This window comes from Dendrobates tinctorius, unplaced genomic scaffold (genome assembly GCF_039654945.1).
Source record: "Dendrobates tinctorius isolate UK_male_01 unplaced genomic scaffold, ASM3965494v1 ptg000031l, whole genome shotgun sequence".
NCBI lineage: Eukaryota > Metazoa > Chordata > Amphibia > Anura > Dendrobatidae > Dendrobates > Dendrobates tinctorius.
In genome coordinates, this window is record NW_027361699.1 from 6551078 (window position 1) to 6576553 (window position 25476).

The 25476-nt window shown below is 44.7% G+C and overlaps 1 protein-coding gene across 4 annotated transcripts in view; it reads left to right on the plus strand.

The window, feature by feature from the left end:
- Positions 1-25476, plus strand: part of TTC39B (tetratricopeptide repeat domain 39B) — a 122064-nt gene that overhangs the window by 85643 nt on the left and 10945 nt on the right. For all 4 annotated transcript variants that reach the window (XM_073572158.1, XM_073572156.1, XM_073572157.1 and 1 more), the window contains 11 exons: positions 1085-1152; positions 2680-2744; positions 2824-2929; positions 4399-4464; positions 5855-5963; positions 7312-7379; positions 7466-7525; positions 9918-10079; positions 15553-15644; positions 16429-16549; positions 25170-25278. In XM_073572158.1, the coding sequence (XP_073428259.1) occupies positions 1085-1152; positions 2680-2744; positions 2824-2929; positions 4399-4464; positions 5855-5963; positions 7312-7379; positions 7466-7525; positions 9918-10079; positions 15553-15644; positions 16429-16549; positions 25170-25278 (1026 nt within the window). The remainder of the gene's footprint in view (positions 1-1084; positions 1153-2679; positions 2745-2823; positions 2930-4398; positions 4465-5854; positions 5964-7311; positions 7380-7465; positions 7526-9917; positions 10080-15552; positions 15645-16428; positions 16550-25169; positions 25279-25476) is intronic.

A 25476-nucleotide genomic window follows, 5' to 3' on the forward strand; every position in this document is an offset into this window, starting at 1 on the left:
GGTCTGCTGTCTCCTGCCTGATCCTGCATTTTTCAGTTAAGTTGTTCATTTGCTAACCCTTTGCATCTGATCTGGTTTTGCCTCTTTCTGCTTTGCTGTGAGGGTTCAGCGTGCTCCCTGCTGGGGGAGTGCTGGACCCCGCTCCATATGTTGTAGCTTGTCAGTTTGTTCAGTCCCCTATTATATTAGTCTCTTTTGCTTTGCTGCCAGTTTCACCAGAATGCTGATATAGTGGGTGAGAGGTCGTGAGACCTCAGTGTTTTTTGTACAAAAGACGTGTTGGATTTTTTAGGGTTTTGCGTGATTGCAGACAGTGTCTTTTCTTTCCTATCTAGACAGTTTGGGCCCCATTATTTGCTCACCGACAATATATGTTTGGGGGCTATCTATTTCTTTGGGGTTCTACTCCGGGGCAGTTTAGATTTCACCTTTCTTGCTTTAGGCTTAGTTAGTTCTTCGGCTGTGCCGAGGTGTCTAGGGCATCGTAGGTACGCCCCACGGCTACTGCTAGTTGTGTTGTTAGGATTAGAGGTCTGCTATCCGCTAAGTTGCCAACCTTTCTGGTTTCTTGGTGGCCTAGCCTATTCCTGCCATCCTCCTTGGTGACCTATTCATAACACTTCCTGTTACTACAAAAAGCAGAGAGAACAGAAGAATTAGCTGGGTAGAAAGACGAAATGAGCAATTGTAAGTACCCAGTTCTGTATAGTATGGTAACTGCCATGTATTAAGAGGATAAAAACTTGAGCGTGCTTCTTTCAGATATTTACCTAGAATAAAAAAAAAACGAGCAAATACCCAAGAGCAAGTAATTAATAATAGTGCATGTAAGTAATATAAGGTACTTGCGTTATTTTGAAACCCTAAGTTATATACATGCACTATTACTATTTACTTACTGCAGGGTATTTGCTCATTTTGTTGTTTTTTTTCCTGGTTTTAAATGCTATGCTCAGCCTGTTAGAGAACGATTCCTTTCCAGGAAGATCCTCCGGCTACTGTGCCTAAAATCTAGTTTTATCTGCAATGCCAGAAGCTTTGACCCTTACATTATTTCACCCTGATGTTTTTTATCGTACCCCAGAGGAAATGCATGCTGAAATCTGCTATGCCGAGTGCCTCCTGCAGAAGGCGGCTTTGACATTTGTGCAGGTAATGAGTGAATCCTATATTAGTTTCTGAGAGTTTGCGTAACAGTAACTGTTAAGTATGTGTATACATTGCAGAATAGTTACAAAAATGATCAGACGAGGCGATGGGACTTGTATAATATCTTGAAATATCATTTATTTTTAAGGGATTCTACCAACCCAAATTGACTATAATCATTGCCTCTGTTCTGCAGAAACTTAAGAATAGACACCTGTGCTAAATAGGGAGCTCAGTGCACCCTTGGTGTGACCAAGAGGATCTGTGCACTGTTTCAACTGCTGGTTTTGCATGTTCCTGTTTCCCTCATTGATGATTTGACAGCACTGTCTGCAAAGAACGTTCAAGTAAACCAGCGCTGTCAATCACCAGTGAGGTGGCAGGGCATGCAGAACAGTGCACTGAGCCCCTTGGGCGCACCAAGAGTGCACTGCTCACCCTAACTAGCATATGTGATTTAACTTTATCTATTAGAACACAAAAGGTATGATATTCGTATGGGCAATATACCCTATAAGGTTATTTGCTTGGTGTATCCCCAAAGGTGTTTTTGGGGATGAGAAATTGCCTACTAGATGCTTGCCGTTGCCCTCTAGATGCTTGCCGTTGCCCTCTAGATGCCTGATGTTGTGCTCTAGATGCTTGCCGTTGCCCACCCTTTTTATCACATCCTTTTACAATCCTTCTTGACCGGTTACTTGAGCAGGCAGGAGGATTATACCTGCAGAACTTGTCAACCATTGTGATCTTAGGACAGTGGGCCAGCTAGTAATGATATCCCAACGGATGATATCCAATCATGCCAGATTGGCTGCAGCGAGGATACAATATGGAATTCTAAGGGTATTATGATTTGATTGGGGCTTTTTTTTTATTTGGAGTGTGCACAGTATTAAATATGAAGAAGGAAATTGTATCAATAATCTCTGGGCCTAGTCTTTATTACAGTAAGATATGTTCCTGATGGCAGATTGCTGGTCTTATCTGTAACTTGTGAAATGATTTTATAGTAGACTGGCACAATGCAAAGCTACAATTGGACTCTGGCATGTGGCAAGGGACAGCTCTGAATAATGAGGTCATGCTGCCATAAGGCTGTTGGGTGTTTTTCTTTATCTTGATTTATCATTGATGTTGGATTAAAGTGTTGTTGTATAAATACCGTCCAGAGGTTGCCTCATTGCCTGAGCATCTTTTGGCAGATCGGTGGCGGTCTGACCCATGTCATTGGTTGAACAAAGCCCCTGTGGCGCAAAGAAAAGACTGCACCACGTCCTCTAGGGCACTGCTTTTTTTTTCAGGCATCCGCATTGTCAACGACTCTAGTCAATGACCAACTTCTCAGCGGTTTGATGCACGTGAAGGAAGTCGAGGCTGAGGGTTTGATATTCTTTCTAGTATGGCCTCCAATACATATGCAGTTGACTTTTTAGTGGTAAAGTATGAATATAGTATCCGGTTAACAGTAAAGACTAGATTCATGCTGCTTGTTTTCTTTATTTTTTGTCCATGAACATAACATTCTACTAGGATGAAAACATGATCAACTTTATTAAAGGTGGACTGAAAATCAGGACAAGTTACCAGATCTACAAGTAAATGACTTCTATCTATAGTCTTGATGGTCTCTAGTATTGACATACTGATGAATGCCTTGCTTTTTGCATCCTGTAGAGAATGCCACCAAGTTCTGTCCTCCATGGCACAAACCAAGAACTCCAGTGAAACGCAACATCAATTTGAAGGTGGAGTAAAGTTGGGCATAGGCGCCTTTAATTTGGTAAGTATTTGAACAACCTTTTGTTTTTCTCGATGTTACCATTTTTCTGATTCTGTAAATCCTGCCAAAGTAGAATGTTGTAACACACTTCTAGTGCCAAGATACCAACCTGATTTAGTTTGACAAGTACAAGGGCAACGCCTTCATCTAATAGAACACCATAGAATCATGGCCGTGGTTGAGTTGCATCTCAAGTGGAGTTCTTGCATCCAAGTCTTTTTTATTTATTTTTATTAAAGAGTTAGTTTAATTCCGTGCAATCCCCTTTAATAATGAGTGTGCCGACTGGGGCAGGCTACAGCCGGCCTGTCGTGCAGCATCTCCCTACATTATGTAGTTTTACACATGATATTGTAGTTTTTTAGATGAATAGCCGTCCATGTGTCGACATGTCGACTTGCTGCATTCTCTCCTTTTTGGCTGTCCTTTATCTTTCATTTCTTTTGAAAGTCTTTATTTTTCATTGTTTTAACACAATAAAAAAACACAATAAAAAAATATTAAAAGCTTCGGTTTGGCTTTTCTATAGACAAAATCCAGTTCTTGCATAATGAATATATTTCCATAAACTAAATAGATTTTCTGTTTACTGGTCCCTAAAAAAGGGAAAGGGACCTGTCGTGTTGAAAATAGGTATGTGATCTGCAGGCATGAGGTTATAGAGCAGGAGGAGCTGATCAGAATTAAATATGTCTTTATTTTGTGGGAAAACTTTCAGTATACCTTGTATTTTATTAATTGAAATCCATGATGTTTCTAGGAGTCCAGTGGGTGGTCTTAATCGGGGATGGACAGTCTTTCTAGTATGTCTGCATGCAGAGGTATCTGTCAATCACTAGTAGGACCGCCCTCTGGACTCATGAAAGTTATAATGAATCTTTAAAAACCAACCTACGGTATATACCATTCTGCTAAGCTGCTTCTTGTCTATACCATGCCGTTCACAGATCGGACCGCATGTGCAATGTGACAGGTTCCCTTTTTAACTGGCTTTTCTCAAGTGCTGCAGTTAAGAAAGCTGCCAAAGAGGCTGAACCTTGGATGTTATTTTGGTTTATGGGATATTGGGGCCATTTTATTAAAAAAAAAAAAAAAAAAAGTTGTAGAAACAGTTTTTACTTTTCATACTGTGTCACCTAAGCAACTTCCAATTTTAGGGTGTTTAACTTCCTGAAGTCAATACCAAAACCCCCCCCCCAAAGTTGTAGTTTCATAACCTCTCATTCGCTAACATTTCACATCCTTGAAAACTAATTCCAGCATCTGTGGGCATGCAATCCCTTTTAATCCCACACAGAAGCTTGTGATGATATTCCTATCGTCTAAGACAACATCTCGTAGAAATTGGAGAAATAGGACCGAGTTGGGGCCTCCTGGATGCTGACATTTTCTTCCTGGATGCTGACGTTTTCTGTCCTTTGCACTGTACATCATTGTTGTTTTCCTGATCTTACATTCTGTTTCTCCAGATGCTTTCTCTCTTACCTTCAAGGATTCTCAGGTTGCTGGAGTTCATTGGTTTTTCTGGGAATAGGGTGAGTGATTTTCTGGAATTTCATATATAGATATACATCAAAGCACCATTTTGGCCCAAAATTGCATTGAAGAGTTGAACTTTTAGGGGGGGGGGATGTCCTCTCAACAATAAAACAAATATCGAATTTAGAAACTTGTAAAAGCAAATTCTGGTCTAGATGGAAGTGGTCTATGCGGAGAAGCGGTCTTGTAGAGTGCTTTCACTAGGTGGTCTTCTGTCCTGTGGATGGTTTTCAGTATAGGTACAGTGAAACGTCTACACAAGGTCTCCTCTTTGACTCTTGTATATAGGAACAAAGCTGAGAGTGAGCGGCGGAAGGGGACTAAGAAGCTCGTAGCGCGTGAAAGTTGCAGGACACCTGGCTTCTCGGCCAACTCCTTGTAGGCCACGTTATGCAAAGTTTAGGATGCAACCTTTTTAACCCCATAGAGAAACCTGCTGGACCATCACGGCACAGGTGTGCATTTAATATAGGGAGTGGGCTAAAAAGCTGAGCTCCCCATAGAGTGCATCTGCTGTGATTGGAGCCGTCAGTTGTAAGTGGCATTTAAAGAGGACCTTTCACCAATTTGAGCAGAATAAACTGGCCGCATGATGGCCTGCTGAGCTGAATAAACTTTTTTTTTTTTCTTAAATACAGTCTCCTCTCCATTGTGGAGATATTGTTTTGTAATGATCTATACTCTCCTCACATGTACATGAGGTGCTAGCTTCACAGGGAGCTGAGGACCGTGCAGTAGAATGCAATACTTAATAATAACAGGCTCATAAAAAAAATAAATAAAAATGTAGAAAACATAAACCCCCGAATCACGCCTCCTTTTTTCCTAAAATGCAAATGATGAAATGTAAGGAAGTAAGCCCAAAATAAGAGATTTAGTATCCCCACGTGCATAACTGTCAAAACTAACAAAATGTAAAAATCCTCTAATAATTTTTTTAGTTCTAGTTCCAACAATCTCTGCAGCACTTTACAATCCTATACCATTAATGCCAAATTGGGGGGAAAAATGGCTGAAAAATAAAACTGTTTAAATGCAGTATACAGTAATTTAATTTTAAAAGTATATCTACCTTATCTAATTTTTTTTTTTTTTAAATGAAATTGATATAAATGGAAAATGTAACTTCTATATCTATCGTGGACTCTAAGGTTATATTCTATAATCTACATGTAGCAGTCAGGAATGCATGAATAGTTAGAGATGGGGTTGACTGTAACGTAACACTTTCTGACTGCATTAGAGAAGCAGATGTCTGGCACAGCTGGCATACATGCGGAGCTTCTTAATTGCTCCAAACCATGCTAAGTGGTGCAGAACAGTGCCGCGCAGTGCTCCGTGGTTCCTGCAGCTCCACTGCTAATGGTTTTATTGTGTGTTTAACAGGAGCTGGGCCTTTTCCAGCTGAGAGAAGGAGCGTCTGGATCCAGTCTAAGAGCCATCCTGTGTGTCCTCACACTCCTCTTCTATCACACATATGTCTCCTTAATACTTGGTAAGCTCCGTTAGAGGGTGTTCAAGCTCTCATCAGAGTGTCTTCATTAAAGACTCTGCAGAAGGAGTGTTTTAGATATTCTAATAGAAAAGTGAAATTATGGCACAGATAGCGACCATCATTTACTGCCTATGCACAGGCTAGTTGATAAATGTATTCCAGTGCTCAATTCGTTGTCCTCCGGAGTGATGGAGATAACTGAGCAGCCGTACTTCACTCTCTACGGGATCGAAGGCAATGGCTGCCGCCACTGGGTTTAAACAGGTGTGATATAGGGTCTCTGTTCCGGGGATTGGTCCGTCGCCTCTCATATGGATAAATGAATCTCTCTCAATCCTTTATAGAAGACCAGCAAACTTTTTTTTGCTTGGCACTCAGCTCTCATGTTGATATAAATGTATTAGACCCTGTAAATGCCCAGTATAATACTATATTTCGGGAATATGGAAAATTTACAGCTGGCTTAATTATAGTTCTGCTTTTCCTTTAAAGCAAGATCAATACTTGATATTTGGACTTTTAAATTAAAGTTAACCTCCTTTTAAAGGAATATTTCAGCAGATTTTTGCTATTTAGTCTGAGAACACCGTGATGTAGTGGAAGTGAGCCTGATTCCAGTGATGTGTCACTTACTGGGTTGTGTTTTGCGGTTTCAGTACAGTTAGTGTTTTATCAGCAGCAGATTATCATTAGAGGACTAGCTGCCTACTAGTCCAGCCACGCCCCCACTGATTAGCAGCTATTTGTCACTATGCAGTGTACACAGAAAGCTGTGGTGAGAGTGGGGGTGATGAGAAAATTGTGACTGACACTGCTGGAATCTGTCTCTGTCCCTACATCATGCTGCTGACAAATTCCCTTTGAAGATGACCTGTCATCAGTTGAAAGAGGCCAGTTTTTTTTCTTATTCCCACTGCCCCCCAGAATATTTAGATTTTTTTTTTTTTCCTTCCACCATCCGACCGGAGAGATATGGGACTTTTTATTTAGTGCTGTTTTTTTATGGCCATTACCACAGGGGTGTAGCTGAAAAGATTCCCTGGGGATATGCTTTAGGTGGTTACCTTGTAAGCACTACTTCTTGGGTAAGCACCATAAAAATGGTCTCTAAAGAGAAACGCCCAGAACTCTGGAACCATATGGCAGATATAAAAGAAAAGCGAAAATAATGGAATATTCAGGGGCGGAGCAGGAATAAAATAAGAGCAAAAATTGGCCACTTTTGACCAGGTGACTGGTCCTCTTTAAGATTCTGAAGTCTGTTTTATAGCTTACTGTTAGGACATGATGCTAAAGATGGTCTTTAAATGTTTCTAGAGTTGATCATGGACACACCCTTTATTTCCAGGTACTGGAGAAGGTAATCTTGAAGAAGCCGAAGCTCTCCTTGAACCTTACCTTAAGAAATTCCCAAATGTATGTAACCCCCGCCCAAGTCTGTGGGAATATAGCCGTTGCCTTTCGCTCCTCCTAATGGCTGTATTACCCTTTTTTGCTTTCAGGGCTCTATTATCCTCTTCTATGCGGCCCGGATAGATGTGCTGAAAGGGAACTTTGAGCAGGTAATTTATTTTACTGCCCTCTTGCATTGTGAAACCTGGTGCGTATGTAACAAAGGGCAAAAGGAGCCAAGTGTGAACGGGTGTAAGTTGCGATCTCTGCTGTAGTATACAAAGTGCATATGTGAAGCTTGAGCTGCATTATTACTATGTAGACTATGCTCAGTGGTGAGCACTGCAGCGCTGGGGTCCTGGGTCCAAATCCCACCAAGGACAACAGCTGCAAGGAGTTTGTATGTTCTCCCCATGTTTGCGTGGGTTTCTTCCCACACTCCAAAGACACACTGAAAAGGAATCTAGATTGTGAGCCCCAATGGGGACAGTGTCAATAATGTTTGTAAAGTGCTGTGGAACTAATAGCGCTATATAAATGAGTAAAATATATTAATACTTGCAGCAGCCAATAAGAACACGCAAGCCATGTCCCAACAGGCCTCAAAGTAGTCGGTGGCCAAGAAGGACCTGGGCCTGTGTCAGGCTACATAGACAAGGTGCACAGCCAAAAGGTAGGGGAACTCTCCCCACCCAAATGTTTTAGTTTTGCCTTAGTTTTTTGTACTAGTGTAAAAAAAAAAATATGTTCATGAAAGCAATCCTTGTTTTTATTCAAGGTTCTAGTATGTTAATGGCAACAGCGTGAATGTACCCCTACACTTTTCACTTATACCTACCGGTGTGCTGGCCCAACGTTCCGCTACAGGTGTCCCCCCTTGGACTGTGCACCTTGTCTATTTAGTTTTTCACAGACCGGTGTAAACAGGGAGGTCCCGGTCCCTCTTGGCCCCCTTTTGATGGCACATAGCAAGGTGAGACATGAGAGTTGTGGACCATCCTGATTGGGTGCACCTTGTCATGGTGGGATGGCTATTGCGGTTTTTATGCCTTTTTTTTTTCTCAGTTAAGCACCTTGTGTTTTTTATTTGTATTACTATTATTATTGATCTGGTATCAGTCCATTGTTTTTATTCTAGGGTGTAATTTAAAGGAGAAGACCTATTGACTTAACTCTAATAGCCCTTTACATGTGTTGATTGGCAATTAACCATAAAGCCAGTTGATCAGCCCTTATTTATTTGGATTTTTATATTCCTGCAGGATTCGTATGAGCACTCATTCTTTTTCTCCCGCCAGACTGATTTCAATAGAAGTGACAAGGACGTGTGTTTGCGACTATGATGACTTTCTATTTTGGCATAAAAGATGCAATAAACAAGCAAATTAGGGTGATGTTTAAAAGCTGAACACATTTACTGTGCAGTAATTGTGAATGATCGCTCAGGGGCATTTAACAAGTGCTACCTACACCTGTAATAACACTGAGTCACTTTGTAAGAAGCCTGTTCTGCTGGTTACCACTTGGAACTATGCTGACTGCTGAACGGCACGCCCGTAACACCCATCACTCTAAAGGAATCCATCACTGGCTTTTGCTACCTCATCTGACAGCAGCCAAGACAACGATTCCAGCGATGTATCACTTACTGGGCTGCTTGCTGCTATTTTGATGAAATCTTCGTTTAATCTGCTGGAGATCTAGCAGTTCTCTGAATGTTGAAACCTGACGGAATCACACCACTGATTGGCGTATTTCTGCCTATGCACAGTGTACACAGAAAACTGCCCATCAGTAGTGGGGGGCTCATGAATGTGAAGGACTATATGGCAACAGGTTTACTAGTCCTCTAGTAACTTCTGCTGATAAAACTGTGTTTTTTATCAAAACTAAACTACCCCAATTCCAGCAATGTGTCACTCCCTGGGCTATTTGTCTCTACATTTGCTGGTCTCCGATTATGTGGTAAAAACCTGGTAACAGATCCTTTTAAAAGCTCCCATTCACATTAGGCTATCCGTGTCTGACCCCCCCCAAATATTGACACGTTGAGTCTGTGTATTGGGGACCCCAACTCCTCCCTGACAGATTTTGTTGAGGAAGCGAAGGATGCGAAATGTCCTATTTCACAATGCTGATCTTTTTGTTCTCCAAGATATAAGCCGCCCCCCGTTAAAGGGAATCTGTAAGCAGGTTTTTGCCATGTAATCTGAGGACAGCACTAGGGAGATGGATTTCAATTATGTATCACTTTTCAGGCTGCCAAGTGATCCTGCCGAACCATTCTCCGGCTGACTGCTATATTGCTTTGTAAAGTGTATGGTGGCCTACAGTCTTTCTCTACTCTAGGCAAATGTTCCAGGCCAGGGGTAAAAACTCCTCAGATTACATATGAGTAAGTAGAAAGTGAAGAAGCATGGGGCTGCTTGGATATGTCATGAATGAAGTCCCCAGCAAGATATGGCAGTCATTTGTTCCCTGCATACAGTTGGCATATTTGGTCCTTTTTTTTTCTATGTATCGCTATTCTGTTTCTATCAAGCCCTCTTTGTCGTTGTGCAGGCACAAGAGACCTTCAGGCAATGCATTGTAGCCCAGCAGGAATGGAAGCAGATTCACCACCTGTGTTACTGGGAGCTGATGTGGAGCCATACTTTCCAGCAAGACTGGCTGAAAGCGTACCACTATTCCGACCTACTGAGCAAGGAAAGCAAGTGGTCCAAGGTGCTTTACCCACGTTAGAATTTAGGCTGTTTTATTGTTTATATGTTGGGTAAGAAATAAGAATATTATTGTAAAATTTGTGGGAAATTGTTCACAGGGCTGAAGTTTTCTTTACTGTGGAACATAAATTTATGCGGTTGTGGTGTATGGCTGACCGGGCAGTATATCCCTGGTGGTGTATGGCTGACCTGACAGTATATCCCTGGTGGTGTATGGCTGACCGGACAGTATTTCCCTGGTGGTGTGTGGCTGACCGGGCAGTATATCCCTGGTGGTGTGTGGCTGACCGGGCAGTATATCCCTGGTGATGTGTGGCTGACCGGGCAGTATATCCCTGGTGATGTGTGGCTGACTGGGCAGTATATCCCTGGTGGTGTGTGGCTGACCGGGCAGTATATCCCTGGTGGTGTGTGGCTGACTGGGCAGTATATCCCTGGTGGTGTGTGGCTGACTGGGCAGTATATCCCTGGTGGTGTGTGTGGCTGACCGGGCAGTATATCCCTGGTGGTGTGTGTGGCTGACGGGCAGTAGAGCCCTGGTGGTGTGTGTGGCTGACGGGCAGTAGAGCTCTGGTGGTTTGTGGCTGATGGGCAGTAGTGCAATGGTGGTTTGTGGCTGACGGGCAGTAGAGCCCTGGTGGTGTGTGTGGCTGACGGGCAGTAGAGCCCTGGTGGTGTGTGTGTGTGTGTGTGTGTGTGGCTGACGGGCAGTAGAGCCCTGGTGGTGTGTGTGTGTGTGTGGCTGACGGGCAGTAGAGCCCTGGTGGTGTGTGTGTGTGGCTGACGGGCAGTAGAGCCCTGGTGGTGTGTGTGTGTGTGTGTGTGTAGCTGACGGGCAGTAGAGCCCTGGTGGTGTGTGTGTGTAGCTGACGGGTAGTAGAGCCCTGGTGGTGTGTGTGTGTGTCTCACGGGCAGTAGAGCCCTGGTGGTGTGTGTGTGTGTGTGTGTGTGTGTGTGTGTGTGTGTGTGGCTGACGGGCAGTAGAGCCCTGGTGGTGTGTGTGTGTGGCTGACGGGCAGTAGAGCCCTGGTGGTGTGTGTGTGTGTGTGTGTGTGTGTGTAGCTGACGGGCAGTAGAGCCCTGGTGGTGTGTGTGTGTGTGTGTAGCTGACGGGTAGTAGAGCCCTGGTGGTGTGTGTGTGTGTCTCACGGGCAGTAGAGCCCTGGTGGTGTGTGTGTGTGTGTGTGTGTGTGTGTGTGTGTGTGTGTGGCTGACGGGCAGTAGAGCCCTGGTGGTGTGTGTGTGGCTCACGGGCAGTAGAGCCCTGGTGGTGTGTGTGTGTGGCTGACGGGCAGTATAGCATGAATGGTTTCACGGGTGATGTATGGCTAACGGGCAGTAGAGTCCAGGTGGTGTATGGCTGACGGGTAGTAGAGCCCGAGTGGTGTATGGCTGACGGGCAGTATAGCATGGATGGTTTCACGGGTGATGTATGGCTGACGGGCAGTAGAGCCAGAGTGGTGTGTGGCTGATGGGTAGTAGAGCCCGAGTGGTGTGTGGCTGATGGGCAGTATAGCATGGATGGTTTCACGGGTGGTGTATGGCTGACGGGCAGTAGAGTCCAGGTGGTGTATGGCTGACGGGTGGTAGAGCCTGAGTGGTGTATGACTGACGGGCAGTAGAGCCCGAGTGGTGTATGGCTGACGGGTAGTAGAGCCCGAGTGGTGTGTGGCTGATGGGTAGTAGAGCCCGAGTGGTGTATGGCTGATGGGCAGTATAGCATGGATGGTTTCACGGGTTATGTATGGCTGACGGGCAATAGAACCCTGGTGGTGTGTGGCTGATGGGCGGTAGAGCCCTGGTGGTGTGTGGCTGATGGGCGGTAGAGCCCTGGTGGTGTGTGGCTGAGGGGCGGTAGAGCCCTGGTGGTGTGTGGCTGAGGGGCGGTAGAGCCCTGGTGGTGTGTGGCTGAGGGGCGGCAGAGCCCTGGTGGTGTGTGGCTGAGGGGCGGTATAGCACATCCAAGATGCGTGTGAAGACTTAATTTCAATTGTAATGATACACGGGACCCAACACAGGAGATGATCACGCTGTTGTGCTCCCATCGTTGCTTTATATGCAGATCTACGTTCACATCACCAGTTTTTTGATCCAAACGCTGTCCATGCGCACAGAATGCACTTGGACCAATGTTATTTAAATGGGCTGTTCAGATGGCGTTTTTTATATGTGGACCAAGTGTCAGCATGAAAAAAAAATCGCAGCATGCACTAGTCTCTTCTGTATTTCCGATGAGACTAGCCTATTCAAGTCTATGGGTGTGGGGGGAAAAAAAATCTGTTTCACCTTATTTTACGCTTAAATTTTTTTCTTACTGGGCTAAAATGTTACTGGTAGGTAGTTGTGAACTACTTGCCTATTCTGCCCGGCACCTATCTCTGCTGGCTCGGGGCTCCCGCAGACTGTTCCTGTCAGCCATTCTGCAGTTTCACGTTGACAGACTAGCTTCTTCTCTTCCGCTATGCTACGTTGACAGGGCTTCTCTGCTGATGATGGGAAGTCTGGAGCCCACTGTCAAACTGTAGGGCTTCAGCTGTTGACAGAGGTGTATCTAGGTTTTCTGGCACCCAGAATTCAGTTTGGCGCCCTTCCCTCCCCCCAAGCAGATTTGCGATTTGCACACTCATCATGTGCCGAGCAGCTGCTCTCCCTAATTCAGTGTTCAATGAAAAACTGAGAGAAGCAGGAAGAGAAGATTGTTGTCACGTAACAGCATATGTATGAAAATCTCTGCAAGCAGAGCTGAATCCTGATAGTAAGGATATTACACACTTTTAGGATTGGCTGCAGGGCTTCATTTTATAATTAAAGACTGCATCCAGGTTTGAGATGAAATTTGCAATCACTATAGATGGCTGCAGGCTTCTGGATTCTCAGGGTATGCACTACACACTTTTAGGATTCTTCCTTGCACAAGTGTGTGATTTGGATACCTCTGGCCACATTCCACCTAGATGTACCCAGCCTCGCTAAACTTATTTTCATTGAGTGAGGCCATGCATGTCTTGTCAGCCCATGACCACATGTATCACCGTCACCAGAGAATCCTGATAGCGTACAGCGCACTGTGAGAATTCAGAAGTCTGTAGTCACAGAGTGACTGTAGACTCAGCAGACTTGGACAACCCCTTTAGTGCTCCTAACATAAATAAAAATGAGAATTGGTATCACAAAAAAACATTTACGTCCAGGTACCTTATAGATGTCGTTGTCTGTGGAGTCGTTATTTATTTTCTTCAACTTGTCCAGACTCCGTGAGATTTCTTATCCACAGCTCGTCTCTGCAGACTTCTATCTTCTCCGGTCTTGTGCAGCACATCCCCACACAACACTCTTAAAGATAGCAGTGTCATTATAATGCTCCCAAATTAAAATATTTGCCCCACGCTGAGCCCCTGAATAAATAATTGCCCCTCACTATATTCCCTCCAAAAAATATGACCCCACGCTGTCCCTCTTATGGTACATGCTCTCCACACTGCCCTCTCCTTTCCATACTGGGCCCCATCTTCACAATGTTCTGTCACATTGAGTCCCCCCTATAGGGCCCAGTCTCTATATTGTACCATCTCATCACACCCCCCTACCCCCATTGGTATACTGTCACCTCCTAGCTGTTGCCCCATGCTAAATCCCGCCCCCACACACACACACACTGCTCAGTCTCTGTTTTGTGTCCATTCACACTTTTTTCCCCCATACGGTCTCCTCGCACGTTTCCCCCTCCCTCCTCGTACATTTACCCTCTTACTTGCCATACCGCCTCCTCAGACATCCCTCCAATTCCCTAAACTGTGTCCACCCCATCCCACCACCCCCATACTATCATCATACATTTTTCCTTTGCTCCTCATACTGTGGCCGCACCCATACCACCCCTCAGTAAATACCACCCAGTAAATACCACCCAGTAAATACCCCCCTCCTCTTATCGTCCGTGTTTTGAGCTCCACTGGAGCGCTTACCACCCATCTGCGCCTCTCCAGCGCCGGCGAGTGATGACAGCAGCGTGATCACATGACCTGATCACACTGCTGACGTCACTCTGACCCGGTAGTTAGAGCTTCAGTTGTACTCTCGTCTGTTAGAGCAAGTACTATTGAACACTGGGAGCCGGCGCATTGCAGTTTCTCTCTGCCAGCTGTCAGCTTAACAGCCAGCTCAGAGAACTGCCTTCTCCCAGTCCGGGGGCAGAATGCAGCCGCCGGGGGAGACGCTACGGACAGCCGCATTAGGCGGCCCGACGGCGCCCCCCCACCCGCTGGCTGCGCCCGGAGCATGTGACCCGGCTACCCTCCTCCTAGATGCGCCTCTGGCTGTGATAACTCTTTTCAACATAGGAAACTGTTTTGGACCTGTAAATTCTATTCACTTTGTTATGGATGAAAATCAGGTATTTTTTTTTAAGCATTAAATCACTATCTGTAAGGGAATGCTCGGACAATACCGACCATGTGATACCAGCGTCTTCCAGCTCTAGAGGGGAAAAAAATAAACACTAAATAAAAAGATAATAAAGCCTAATTCTAACCCCAATCTCCAAACTCATCTGGACCATGAGGACCATTCTTTGTGGCATGGCTGTCCTTGATCCATATAGTCACCCTTAAAATATAACCTTCCACAAAGTGAAATTTTACATGGACTTTTTGGCACACAAAGAACTTCATGAAAGGGTGAATACCAAATCGGCAAAGGTCCTGGCACTCATTACGTTGATGAATTAAACTGAACTAGACTCCTTTCGGCCCTGCCTGAGCCTTCCACTGGTGTGGGCCATACCTTTTGTGAGTGCCAGGACCGTTCCTGATTTTTGCATTATCTACTCGCATTTTACACCACCGTTGCTGTGGAGTGCCGACTGGTTTGGATTAACATGAAAGGGTTAAAGCCATAAATGCTTAGGTACTGAACTGTCATGGTCCGTTAGTTTCAAAGCATATGTGTATGGCAGCATTGAAATTGAGTTATTTGGAGGATTGGCAGGTGTCTGCATGTTGGTGAGAACAAAGCTTGGCCTATGTATGGAGAGCAGTGGTCCTGCTGTAGGCACAGGGTACGTACACGGTATAATGAGCGCATTTTGTATATACTGTATGAAGCAGGTCTAAAGCTTTCAGACAAATGTCGGTTCTCCATGCTTAGCCTATATATTACGCTTTTCTTTCCAGGGCTGACATGACTAGAGGCATAATGTACCCCATCATCTGGTAAATTTCAGGCTATTGACGTCGCCGAGTGCACACTTCCCGCATCCACTCGGCCTTTACATAACAAAAGCTTGACATTAGCTCTTTCTCTTCTATTAGGAATGGATGACTAGCAGAACATAGATCATATAACTAGTGACACTGCCTGCCTTTCCTTCATGTAAATAGTTTTATCATTTTAGTTTCTATGTCTTCATTCATTTCTTCTTCCGAATGAAGTAAAACCCCAATACTGACTTGCACTCGTAACACTTCTGATTTTAGGCAATTTATGTATTTCAAAAAGCTGCAATCCTGAGCATGCTTCCAGAGGAGGCTGTAAAGTCCACGGGAGAAGATATCGTGGCCTTGTTCAGGTGAGCGAGTAACTGTTGTTTCTCATATTTAAGGGGAATCGATCACTAAGTTCTTGCTACCACATCTGATTTCAGCATGATGTAGAGACAGAGACCCTGACTCCAGACATGTATCCCTTACTATCGCGCTGAAGATCTATCTGGTCTGTTCTCCGGTCAAAGGACCATTTGAGGCTTGTGATTGGCAGCAGCGGACAGGTGACGAGAGCAGCACATCACTGGAGAAATGAGAAAATGTGTCATTTTAATACACATTTTTAACCTCCCTTTTAATATCTTTGCAGGGTTAGTCATATTAACGTGTGTGCCACTTCATGCACATGCGTTTTTTGTAGTGTGCGCCTAGGCGTGCCCGACGCAGCCTGTTGCATTTTTGGGTCCGTCCAACGGCATTAAAAAAATCGCATGGGCACGCTTGCACACGGAATGCGCAAAAATAACACATTACAATCTATGGGAGCGCAGGCGTGCGCATGCGTTTTAAGAGTTAACATGGCTGGCAACTGGTTAAAACGCATGCGCCTAAAAAACGCATGCAAAACGCATGATGCGTTTTTGCATGCGTTTCTATTGTGCACGAAGCGCAGCGCTAAAAAACGCTACTGTGAAACTAGCCTAAGTCTTGTCAGACATTTCTATGGTGTTGTACCAAAAATTTTATGTATTCTGCCATTTCTCTGACTTGGAAATTTGTGCAGCTTACAACACTATTAGTAAACGTAGCCCAATGTGGTACCTTTTACATTGTGTTGGTCTCTTTCAAAAATATCATTTTTTATTTTAGGCAAGTAGAAGGTTTGAAACAACGAATTGCTGGAAAATCTATACCGACAGAAAAATTTGCCATCCGGAAGTCTAGAAGATATGCTGCAGCAAACCCAGTCAAACTGATCCTGCCAGCCCTGGTAAGCCTGATACACTAACCCCTCCCTCATAGCCAATTCCCATTTTTGTTTTTCCCTAGTCTTTCAAGAACCATAAGTGTTTTCTATTTTTTTTTTCTGTCCACATAGCCGTATTAGGGCCTGTTTTTTGCGGGACGAGTTGTATTTTTGATTGACACTATCCATTTTACCATATAGGACCAAAAAAGAGAACACTGAACTTAAGCTCAAAAGAAGAGTGTGGAACATGGGTGAAAGGATAAAATACCTTTAATAACATGAGTGGTATTCGATAGCATTACATACAAAGAGGTGCCCGCACTTGTAGTAAACAGAAAAATTGCACATAAGAAGTACATATGATTTTTTTTTTTTTGTTTTTTACATATGATTAAAAACCAAACCACCAGGTAAACTGTAGAGCAGTACATGTATCCATTATATCAATAACAATCAACGTGAATCATGTATGTCCTTAACTTGAAAGGGGGGGGGCATGCTGTGAAACGCGCGTCGGTGGGTGCGCCGCACTTGAACCAAGGACCTCCAAGGTAATCACCTTACTTCTCTATCCATGCCTCTATTATGGGATCTGTAGGTGCTGTCCCTTTTTTTTCTATGTTTATGCACCAAAAATCCCTGTATAATGGTGGCAATGCCTGTCTCTACTTCTGAGCTACCTTCTTAACAGGCATTTACACCTTCTAGCCTCTCACTGTGTGCATTAGAGTGCTTTACCCTGATCCATAATTATTTGACTGATACCTCTGTTCTACATTGACCTGTGTCTTACATACTGGCCTTTGTAGAACTTTAAACTCTATTCTACTCTACGAAACTCTACACCTATGTTCCACACTCTTCTTTTGACCTTAGTTCGGTGTTCTCCTTTTGGTTCCATTAATTTTCCGAATGGTCTACCTTTCATCCGCTTAGCAGATATGTCACATACTGCTTAGGTGGTATAATAAGCTATTTCTAGTTGATGTATATCCATTGCTATGTTCACTATGTGTTTAATCCATTTTACGATATAGTGTATTGGAAAAAATTCCAAATGCAGAAAAATCGCAAAAACAAACCACAATTCTGACTGTTTTTTTTTTTTGGGGAATTGTTTTTATGGCGTATATTTTGTGGTTAATACACACCTACCATTGTCTTTTCTGGTATCCAGCGCTGTTCCGTTCATCTTCCCAGTGACGTCACCGCTCTTCACTCTGTCTCACTCGATATGACACGGATGTGGCTTTTACAATGTAAGTCTATGGTGCATCAGAATGAATCTCTGTGGACTTAATGCAAAAGAGACTTCCGGCTCACACGCAGTGTAGAAAGAGCTGGATAGTCTGGAGTGGTGATGTTAAGGAGAGGAGTGATGGATACTGTAAAAGGTGGTGGTAGGTGAATATATAGAATAATGCACTTACCATACACTACATACATATACACAGATTTAGTGACACTTTTTAATTTCAAGTGCTTCTTTAAGGAGCAGAGGTGGCCTTCCTGAGTTCTAATATGTTGAAACCACAGATTGGAGACCAATACACATGTACCAATATCCTGTCCTTCTACTGCATGAGATTATACAGTGGGCATGGAAAGTATTCAGACCTCTTTATATTTTTCACTCTTTGTTTCATTGCAGCCATTTGGTAAATTCAAAAAAAAAAAAAAAATTTTTTCTCATTAACGTACACTCTACACCCCATCTTGACTGGAAAAAAAAAAACATGTTTTCCCTTCCCCATGACAGCACCGCACATGAGAGAAGGTACCCGCCCCCAGGAAACCTGTAGCAGAGACATAAGAAGGGGGGCGGCACCTCTCCCCTCAGTTTGGTTTCCTGTTTCTTGCGGGCAGGTGCCTGGGGCAGAGCGGTACCTTGGAGGGATCCCCCTCTGATGATCCGGTCGGGAGGCCGAGGTCCGGGGGGAGGGAGCGGCAGGGAGCGCGGTCGCGCGCGCCTGTCAGCCCAGATTGTGGGCGCTGCAAATGGCGTCCTCCTCCTCCTGTGACTCCCCGGCGGCCGCTCCAGTGGGAGGCAGGGCCGGGGTAGGCGTGGCCACCATGACGCTGGCGCCGATTGAGTGGCGACGGCTTCCGGAGTCGCACCGGAAGTGACGTCGCACGCCGGGGGAGCAGTCCCAGAAGCGCGCACCGCTCCTCCATAAGAAGGGAGTCGCGGCAGACGCCACTTGTCCCAGAGAGGCTGCACACAGGCTCCACGTATAGCCAGCAGCAGAACGAAATGGATCCTGAAGTTGGAGAGCAAGTCCAGGAGGAAAAGCTACCAGCTGCCGGGGTACCCAGAGGGCCGGGTGAGTGCCTTTGTAAGGCAGCACAAAATATTAACAAAGGCCCTGTGTATGTTTTCTGTTGGGAAAGGCCACATCCAAACAAAAGAACAAAGAATGTGCGTTATGTAAAAAGGCCTTAGCTAAAACGTATGACAAGCGACTGTCGCTCGTGCATTAAAAAGACTGGCCGAAGAGTCACCATCCCTGCTCCAAAGCATTAAAGCTATGATCCGGGATCAAGTAAAGTCGACGGTGAAAGAGGAAATAAAAGAGCAGGCCACACATAGCACCGATATAACGCCTGCCTCACCCCCGCCCCCACTGCCTCCCACAGAGATAACTACTGATATTGAGTCTGAGGAAGAGCAAGGGGAGATAGGGGCCTCGGATTCAGACCTAGACTCCTCGGACGAGGAAAAGGGGCGTCCATATTTTCTATCTGAGGACATTGGGAAATTGCTAAAACTTGTAAGGTCCACAATGGGACTTGAGACACCAAAAGAGCCTAAATCAATTCAAGATGCTATGTTTAGCAATCTTGAGGGGAAAAAGCGAAGAGTTTTTCCCTTCCATGATAACCTGCTAAATTTAATCAAGAGAGAGTGGAAAAAACCCAACAAAAAAATGTCCATACCGCAGGCGCTCAAACGAAAATACCCGTTTAATGAGGAGGTATGTGATAAATGGGAAAAGGCGCCCAGACTAGATGCCGCTATTGCTAGTACATCCAAAGGGATAGCATTGCCATTTGATGATATGGGCGCCCTAAAAGACCCCCTTGACAAGAAAGCAGATGCTTTTCTAAAAGCTGCTTGGGAAGCATCAGCTTGGTCGTTTAAACCAGGGGTGGCTGCCACTTGTACGGCACGTGCTATGGTCAGGTGGTTAGACGAATTAAGTGACCAAATTAAGAATAAATGCCCAAGAGAGACACTGCTGGAGGCAATACCTTTCCTACAGAAAGCAGCAGGATTCCTGGCTGACGCCGCAGTAGATTCCGTCCGAGGTGCTGCCCGTGCATGCGCCCTTTCTAATTCAGGCTGCAGAGCACTTTGGTTAAAAAACTGGTCTGCAGATTTCCAGTCAAAGGTTAAACTCTGCGCCGTCCCCTGTGAGGGCCAATACTTATTTGGAAAAGCACTGGACAAAATTTTGGAAAAAGCATCAGATAAGAAAAAACTGTTTCCAACCCCCTTCCCTAGGCGTCGGTGGACTAAGGCTCACTTGTCCTTTCGTGGAACAGGGAATAGAGGGAGCCGAGGGCGGCCAGACGATAGATCTACGCGGGGTAGGCCCTGGAGGGGAAGGAAGGAGAGAGGTTTCCTCTTTAGTAGCACCACCCCGAGACCCGATACCAAGCAATGACGCCAGGGCGGTTGGGGGAAGGCTTCGATTCTTTGTCCATCAGTGGGTAGCATTGCCCACCTCAAAGTGGGTAACCAACCTGTTGGCCGAGGGCCTACGACTCAGTTTTCTAACCCTTCCTCCTCAGAGACTAAAAGTGACCCGGGTAGCCAAGAAGAATCAGGCTACATTAGAAAAGGAGATCCAGCCCCTCATTCAAAAAGAGGTACTTATAAAAGTACCATCTCATCAGAAAGGGAAAGGGTTTTATAGTATTCTGTTCCTCACGCCAAAACCAGATGGGTTACTAGGAACAATATTCAATCTCAAAGCCCTGAACCAATACATCAGAACAGAAAAATTCAAAATGGAGACCTTGGGGTCAGCAGTAAAACTACTCCACCCAGGTTGCTACATGGCAGTAATAGATCTTACCGATGCCTATTACCATGTCCCAATATTGGAAGAACACCAACAATATCTGAGACTGGTAGTAGAGATTGCTCAAATCCCCACTCATCTACAGTACCGGTGCCTACCCTTCGGGGTATCAGTAGCCCCGCGTATATTTACGAAAATCATCGGGGAAGTAGCGTCCTTTATAAGAAGGGAAAATATCCTGTTAGTACCTTATCTGGACGATTTCCTGGTTATAGCAAACAGCAGGGAAAACTGCGAAAAGGCGGTTACAAGGGTCCTGGAGATATTAACCAGGTTAGGCTGGATGATCAATCTGAAAAAGTCCAAATTAACTCCAGTACAGTCACAAGAATTCCTGGGAATTCAGTTGGACTCATTAAAACAGTGCAGCCTCCAGGAAGGAAAATTGGAGCTATCCACAAAAAAATACAACGGATACAGTCTGGTCGAGCCATACCAGTAAGAGAGGCAATGTCGCTCCTGGGCACGTTTAACAGCGACAATTCCAGCGGTCCGGTGGGCACAAAGCCATACGAGAGAACTACAATGGCAGATCCTGTCCGAGCAGGAGAAGAGTATTTCCAATCTAGATCGGGACATTATCCTCTCCCCTCAAGTGCAGGAGTCCCTAAAATGGTGGCTGAGCACTGAAAATCTAAACAGAGCAGTGCCCTGGACGACTCAAAACTCAGTGGTATTGACCACAGATGCAAGTCCGAGTGGTTGGGGGGCACACATAGGGAAACAAACCCTACAGGGCCAGTGGGAACCCGGAATGAGGGAGGCATCCTCAAATCTAAAAGAACTGGCAGCTGTAAGGCGAGCCCTTCCCCTGGTAAAGCGAAAAGTACAAGGGAAACATTTCACCATATTATCCGACAACAGCACGGTCATAGCATACATAAACAGACAAGGGGGTACAAGGTCGGCAACCCTTATGGCAGAGGCCAGGGAATTATTCGCTTGGGCAGAAAACAATATTCTATCCTTATCGGGTACACATTTAAAGGGGGCAGACAATTATCTGGCCGATTATTTAAGCCGTCATGTACTACACCAGGGAGAATGGTCCCTAAGTCAAAAAATATTTGGGGAAATCTGCGCTGCCTGGGGCACACCAGAAGTAGACTTGTTTGCCACCAGGGAAAATCGGAAAGTGGACAAGTTTCTACCCCCTAAATCCAAGAGAGCGGCCAGAGGGGGTGGATTCGCTACTACACCGGTGGAAATTTCACCTGGCATATGCGTTCCCCCCCCCCCCCCCCCTGTTGGCATTGATTCCAGTAGTCTTAAAGATCCGGCAGGAAAAAGCTCGAATAATCCTGATTGCGCCCTTCTGGCCGAAAAGGGCATGGTTCACATGGCTCAGACGCATGTCTATCTCGGACCCATGGATCCTCCCAGATACCCCAAATCCGCTATACCAGGGCCCAATGGAACACCCCAGAGTTCACGGGCTGCACCTCACTGCGTGGAACTTGAGAGGGGACTCCTTCTAGCAAAAGGGTTCTCAGTCCCGTTAGTAACCACCCTGCTCGCTAGCAGGAAGGAGGTAACTTCAAAAAAATACCAAAAAATTTGGGAAAAATTCTTACAGTTCACGGGCCGACAATTGACTAGAACAGCCCAGAAAATACCAATAAAGGAGATCCTAGAGTTCCTCCAGAAAGGGCTGGAAAAAGGACTATCCACAAGCACCTTAAAAGTGCAGGTATCGGCCCTGGGTGCATTGTTTGATCAAAAACTGGCAGATCACTCATGGATCTATAGATTCATTCGGGCCTCCTTCACATCCAGGCCCACAAAATTAACACCTAAGGTAGCTCCCTGGGATCTAAATTTAGTATTAAGGGCACTGACAGCATCTCCATTCGAACCGATTGCTTCCATCACAATAAAGGCGCTGACACTAAAAACAGTACTCCTGGTGGCCCTAACCTCAGCTCGTCGTGTTTGCGAGCTGCAGGCGATATCTGTAAATCCACCATATACCACCTTTTTGGATGATAGAGTGATCATAAAAACTGATCCAGCCTTCCTACCAAAGGTAAATTCCAAATTCCACAGGGAGCAGGAGATAATTTTGCCCTCGTTTTGTTCGAAACCCAAATCCCAGGGAGAGGAAACCTTCCATTGTTTAGATGTCAGACGTTGCCTGCTTCAATATATAGAAGCCTCAAAACCATGGCGACAGTCTTCAGCCCTTTTTGTCTCCTTTCAGGGGACAAACAGGGGTAAAAAAGCTTCAAAGTCAACGATTGCACGATGGCTTCGTATGGGTATTGCACTAGCTTACTCTTCTTCAAACCAGACTCCCCCACTGGGTGTAACAGCTCACTCTACAAGAGCCATAGCCACGTCCTGGGCTGAAAGGGCAAATGCTTCAGTTGAGCAGATCTGTAAGGCAGCAGTATGGTCATCACCATCCACTTTCTTCCGACACTATAGACTAGACCTAGGGCCCTCAAATCTGGCCTTTGGGAGAAAAGTGTTGTCTGCTGTTGTCCCACCCTAGGAGTCTATTCTATCTTTCCTCTCATGTGCGGTGCTGTCATGGGGAAGGGAAAAAATGATAATTACTTACCGGTAATTTGATTTTCCAGAGCCATGACAGCACCGCATTATCCCGCCCTATCTTGGTGATGGTTGTGTGGTGCACCAGAGGTTTTTAATTATATCTGGATGTGTAGATATATGTATATAGACATGGATTTAAAGGAGAAGGGGAATATTAGTAGCGCTGTCATATAACATGTATGTAAACTAATAAGGCGGTTACCTTGCATACTCTGAAACAAACTGAGAGGAGAGGTGCCGCCCGCCTTCTTATGTCTCTGCTACAGGTTTCCTGTTTCCTGGGGGCGGGTACCTTCTCTCATGTGCGGTGCTGTCATGGCTCTGGAAAATCAAATTACCGGTAAGTAATTATCATTTTTCCTTGTGATCCTCCTTGAGATGGTTCTACTCCTTCATTGGAGTCCAGCTGTGTTTAATTAAACTGATAGGACTTGATTTGTCAAGGCACACATCTGTCTATATAAGAGATCACAGTGCATGACAAACCAAATGGGAATCATGAGGTCAAAGGAACTTGCCAAGGAGCTCAGACAGAATTGTGGCAAGGCACAGATCTGGCCAAGGTTACAAAAGAATTTCTGCAGTACTCAAGGTTCCCAAGAGCACAGTGGCCTCTGTAATCCTTAAATGGAAGAAGTTTGGGACCACTGGAAGTTTTCCTAGACCTGGCTGTCTAGCCAAACTGAGCAATCGTGGGAGAAGAGCCTTGGTGAGAGAGGTAAAGAAGAACCCCAAGATCATTGTGGCTGAGCTCCACAGATGCAGTAGGGAGATGGGAGAAAGTTCCACTAAGTCAAATTTCACTGCATCACTCCACTAGTCAGGCCTTTATGGCAGAGTAGGCCGACGGAAGCCTCTCCTCAGTACCAGACATATGAAAGCCCACATAGTGTTTGCTAAAAAACACATGAACGACTCCCAGACTATGAGAAATAAGATTCTCTGGTCTGATGAGATGGAGATAGAATAATCACCAAAAAGTTCTAAACGGTAACTTTTTGGGGATGTTTATAAGCGGTATGTGTGGAGAAAACCAGGCACTGCTCATCACTTACCCAATACAATCCCAAAAGTGAAACATGGTGCTGGCAGTATCATGCTAGGGGGGTGTTTTTCAGCTGCAGGGACAGGATGACTGGTTGCAATTGAAGGAAACATGAATGCGGCCAAGTACAGAGATATCCTCAATGAAAACCTCTTCCAGAGTGCTCTTGGCCAAAGGTTCACCTTCCAACAAGACAACGACCCTAAGCACACAGCTAAAAATAACAAGGGAGTGGCTTCAGAACAACTCTGTGACCATTGTTGACTGGCCCAGCCAGAGCCCTGACCTAACCCAATTGAGCATCTGTAGAGAGACCTGAAAATGGCTGTCCACCAACGTTCACCATCCAGCCTGACTTAACTGGGAGCTGCAAGGATGAATGGCAGTGGATTGCCAAATCCAGGTGTGAAAAACGTGTTGCATCATTCCCAAGAAGACTCATGGCTGTACTAGCTCAAAAGGGTGCTTCTACTCAATACTGAGCAAATGGTCTGAATACTTATGACCATGTGATATTTCAGTTTTTCTTTTTTAATAAATTTGCAAAAATGTCTACATTTCTGTTTTCTTCAGATAAGATGGGGTTCAAAGTGTACGTTAATGAGAAAAATGAACTTATTTGAACTTGCCAAATGGCTGCAAAGAATCAGAGTGAAAATTTTAAAGGGGTCTGAATACTTTCCTTACCCACTATAGATTTATTATAGTGGATCCTAGATTACACCAGTTACTCTGTATCACTTCTGTTAATCTCCATATCCACATTTCTGAACTGCAGTTAATCAGTCTTGGTTATTTTTTTTTCTATTGATGGACAACTAAGTGATTTAGAGGACTTTGCATAATGGAGTAAATGGTGGCAATTACCGATTGGAAAGGTTTAATAATGTCATGTTGACCGAAAATAAAAAATGTCTAAAAGCCTCATTAAATTGCCCATTCTGGCTTTCAGGAAATGATGTACGTGTGGAATGGCTTCACGATAGTAGGGAGACGCTCTGATCTAAGTGAAAGTCTGCTGGTCACTGTCGAAAAGGCAGAAACTGCTTTGCAGAATGAAAGTGAGTGTTAATAATAGAAAAAAAAAAAAAGCAAATAAATTGTAATTTTATCAGAACTTTATTTTTATTCTGAATTATTTTTTTTAATCGCTCAGACACTTTATTCACCCTTTTTATTTAAAATGATGATCTGTTCTAGATGAATATTATAAAATGGAATACACAAAGTTCTTGACAAATTGGGCTTTCTGAGGTTGG